This window comes from Penaeus chinensis, chromosome 31, assembly GCF_019202785.1.
Source record: "Penaeus chinensis breed Huanghai No. 1 chromosome 31, ASM1920278v2, whole genome shotgun sequence".
Lineage (NCBI taxonomy): Eukaryota > Metazoa > Arthropoda > Malacostraca > Decapoda > Penaeidae > Penaeus > Penaeus chinensis.
The window spans coordinates 20604117-20607838 of record NC_061849.1 but is presented as its reverse complement, the minus strand read 5'-3'; the positions used below and the strand labels follow the sequence as shown (position 1 = coordinate 20607838).

The 3722-nt window shown below is 43.0% G+C and overlaps 1 protein-coding gene across 1 annotated transcript in view; it reads left to right on the top strand.

Moving 5' to 3' along the window:
* The window catches only part of LOC125042081 (zyxin-like), a 7796-nt gene continuing 4074 nt past the window's right edge, over positions 1-3722 (top strand). The window contains exons 1-5 of the mRNA XM_047637546.1: positions 1-6; positions 2275-2390; positions 2882-2996; positions 3034-3150; positions 3245-3439. Of these exons, the coding sequence (XP_047493502.1) occupies positions 1-6; positions 2275-2390; positions 2882-2996; positions 3034-3150; positions 3245-3439 (549 nt within the window). The remainder of the gene's footprint in view (positions 7-2274; positions 2391-2881; positions 2997-3033; positions 3151-3244; positions 3440-3722) is intronic.

Below are 3722 nucleotides of genomic sequence, written 5' to 3'. Positions count from 1 at the left end.
ATGAAGGTATTTTTTTCCCTCGTGAAACATTTACAGACCCGATTACACTGTACGTTTATATTAAAGGGGGAGGAGTTGTAGTGATTGACCTCGTCGATCATTGGTCATCACTTCAGGAGGTAATGCGGTAATAGAAAAATCTCTCACCTCTAACTTTCCCACGCACTGTTCCACCTGGTGGAACAGTGCGTGGCGTCAATTTCAGTGTATATCGTCAATGGGGGTTATGGAGGTGGCTTTGCAGCGTCGAAGCCTTCCCCATGCGAACATCGGCGATGGCATAACACGTCCTCCGGCCGGCAACATCACCTCCAGGCCCCAACAAATGCACCTTTATCTCGCGAGTGAGGAGGATGCCCGCGCACACCACACGCACACGATTACCGCTGCCAATTTTTATTTTTTGCCAAATGAATTATATTTTACTGTTTTATCTCTTTTATCTCTTTCCTGTCCGAAGATGACAAAGCACCTAGGCCCATTTATGTTACATTTTGAAGAGTTTTATATATATTCATTAAGATCACGATGGCCCATTTTAAGTATTTTATGGTTCGTTTACAAGTAAATTAATATTTCAAAATAATTAATCTAATGTCTTTAATTAATTATTTCATTGCATATACCAAGATTTTAACCATGTTGAGTCATAAGAGTTTTTTTTATTTTTCTTATTTTAAAGAACCATAATAAGCTCCTTTTTCCCGCCTACGAAGTAACGAGGGAAGTAAGGAACAACAAATGGGGGGATTTTCGCTACCGGCCTGCTAAGCCGACAGACAGCCTGAGGTACCCCGGAACGGGCTTCCCCTGTCCAGTTAAGTGGTTGTGGGGATAGTTTTATATAGGTGGTAAGAAATAATTTGTGGGGTATTTGTTCGGCCAAAAGTGACTTAAGAGTGACCGGTGCTTTCTTACCTTCGTGTTTTTTATTTATGTTCTACCAAAGTTCTATTTTACTGTTTTATTGTTCGTTTTATCTTGCTTGTATGGTTCCACTGTGTTTCTTTTATCTAGCTTTCAAGCTTACATTCGTTTTATTATTTTCATTGTATCGTTTTACCGTCTTATTAAGTGTATTTTATGTTTATGGTTGGTTTCATAGTTCGTATTTTAATGTTTCAAGTTCAGTTTTGTCTTACCATTCATGTTACCGTTTTATTCGTGTTTGTGTTTTATCATTCCATGTTTCACTGTCTGTCTTTTAACTTTATTTGTAATAGACCTGTTTTACGCATGCCCAGTTTATTAAACGCCCGAAATTAAGTGCTGCCTACGATTGCTACCTACAAGCTACCTATAGTGAATGGTAATAGTTTTCCTCATTTTATCAAGGTGGCTACTTGCTCAATTGCGTATACGCACACGCCTCCCCTCGGCTTACCTCACGTTTACCAACCTTTATATTCTCGCACCAAGCATATACACCACACACACATACTACACTTACACTCTTTCGCTCCTTTCCCCACAACTTGCCTTCTACACTATCATCCTTCTCCCATATACACTACGTTCCCATACGGTAATTAAATGGGTGGTGGCATTCGCTCATCTTTACATATCTTGCGAGAAATAATGGCAATAGTGGGAGAGAGAGAGAGAGAGAGAGAGAGAGAGAGAGAGAGAGAGAGAGAGAGAGAGAGAGAGAGAGAGAGAGAGAGAGAGAGAGAGAGAGAGAGAGAGAGAGAGAGAGAGAGAGAGAGCGGGAGAGCGAGCAAGAGAGCGAGAGAGCGAGCGAGAGAGTGAGCAAGAGAGCGAGAGAGCGAGCGAGATAGAGAGAGAGAGAGAGATAAAAATATTAACACGAATATTTGCCTTTCGTAAATATTCAAATAATGGCAATGGTGGGAGAGAGAGAGAGAGAGAGAGAGAGAGAGAGAGAGAGAGAGAGAGAGAGAGAGAGAGAGAGAGCGAGAGAGAGCGAGAGAGAGCGAGAGAGAGAGAGAGAGAGCGAGAGAGCGAGAGAGCGAGAGAGCGAGAGAGCGGGAGAGCGAGCAAGAGAGCGAGAGAGCGAGCGAGAGAGTGAGCAAGAGAGCGAGAGAGCGAGCAAGAGAGCGAGAGAGCGAGAGAGCGAGCGAGAGAGAGAGAGAGAGAGAGAGAGAGAGAGAGAGAGAGAGAGAGAGAGAGAGAGAGAGAGAGAGAGAATCAGTAAGAGTAAGAGAGATGAAGAGAGAATCAAAGAGAGGCAGAATGCAAGAGAGAAAAAAAACACACTGACAGATACTGATCCTTCACCCAATACCTTTACCACCAACACTGGATCTCAAACAGGTACTAGTTACACTACTGTGGGCGGCTGCGACGGCATCGTGGGCAGCTCCAGATAACGGTCACAACTACCAGGCCTCAGTACCCATTCCCCAGTTACCCCAATACCCACCGGGCAGGTGAGGATTCGGAGACGGGCGTATGCGAGTCAGGGAGTTAAAGGCGGTTCGGTCACTGCTGTGGTTTCTGTTTTTATTTATTTGTTTATATGTTTATCTTATCTCCGTTCTTGTTTTTTCTTTCTCCTTTTGTTTTTGTTTTCTTTTTTCTCTCTTCTTTTCTTTGTGTATTTTCGCTCTTCTTTTCTTTTATTTGTGTATTTTCTCTCTTCTTTTCTTTTATTTGTGTATTTTCTCTCTCATTTTCTTTTCTTTTCTTTATTTTTTTTGCTTTGTCTTTTTCTTTCTTGTCTTCTCTCTCTTTTCCCTACCCTTTTCTCTTATTTTCTTTCCAGTTTCATATTTCCAGTATGATTTTTATGTTGTTCCGATATGAGTCAATGTTTTCTTGTATGATGTTTATATTTTGCAGTATGTTGTTTATGTTGCTTCAGGATGATGTATATATTGTTCTTTTATATTGCCTATACTGTTCAAGAATGTTGTTCCAGTTACTACGTCCAGCTGCCGGACACCCGCTTCATGAGGGTCGAGTACTTGGCTGACTCGAAAGGTTTCCAACCCACGGTCTCCTTCGTGGGTGTACCCGGATGCCTCTGCCCAGATGTACTCTCAGCCTGACCCTGCTCCTGCTCCTGTTCAGGTATATTCTGAACCTATGCCCATCCCTGCAGAGAAGTATTCTGAACCCATGCCCGTCACTGCCGAGGAGTATTCTGAACCCATGCCTATCCCTGCCCAGGAGTTCTCCTGCACAGACGTATTCTGAACTCGCTCTTGATCAGGGATACACTCAACCCGATTCTGTCCCTGCGGAAGTGTACACTCTGCCGACTCTTAGTCAGTCAAATTAGCAATACTCCCATCCTGCTCCTGCTCCTGCTCCTCGTCAGCAGTATACCGAGCCAGCCCCTGCTCCTTCCCCTTCTCAGCAGTATTCCCAGCCCTACCCTGTCCTTGCCCTCTTTCCTGCCCAGGAATATTCACAGCCTGCTTCTGCCTTTCCCAATTTGTTGTGCAAACGTGTGCCTGCTATTTACAGAGCTCGGGTAAACAAAATCACCGTAAGGACTGTCAGCTTTTAAGGCTCGCAAATATAGCCGCCGACATTGCGTTTGTAATCAGCTTAATTCATTAAAAATATCTTTGGCTTCTCCTTCCATTTAAAAACGTTAATGACAATGTAAGTTCCTATACTTAAACACAACCGGCGCTTCTAATATACATAAATATGAATGTGAAAATACTGTCATGAAAGTAACAAACAAATTGTAAATCAGACATTGAAATTACTGAAGAAACCAGCTAGCCTGCTCTGGCACACACACTCAC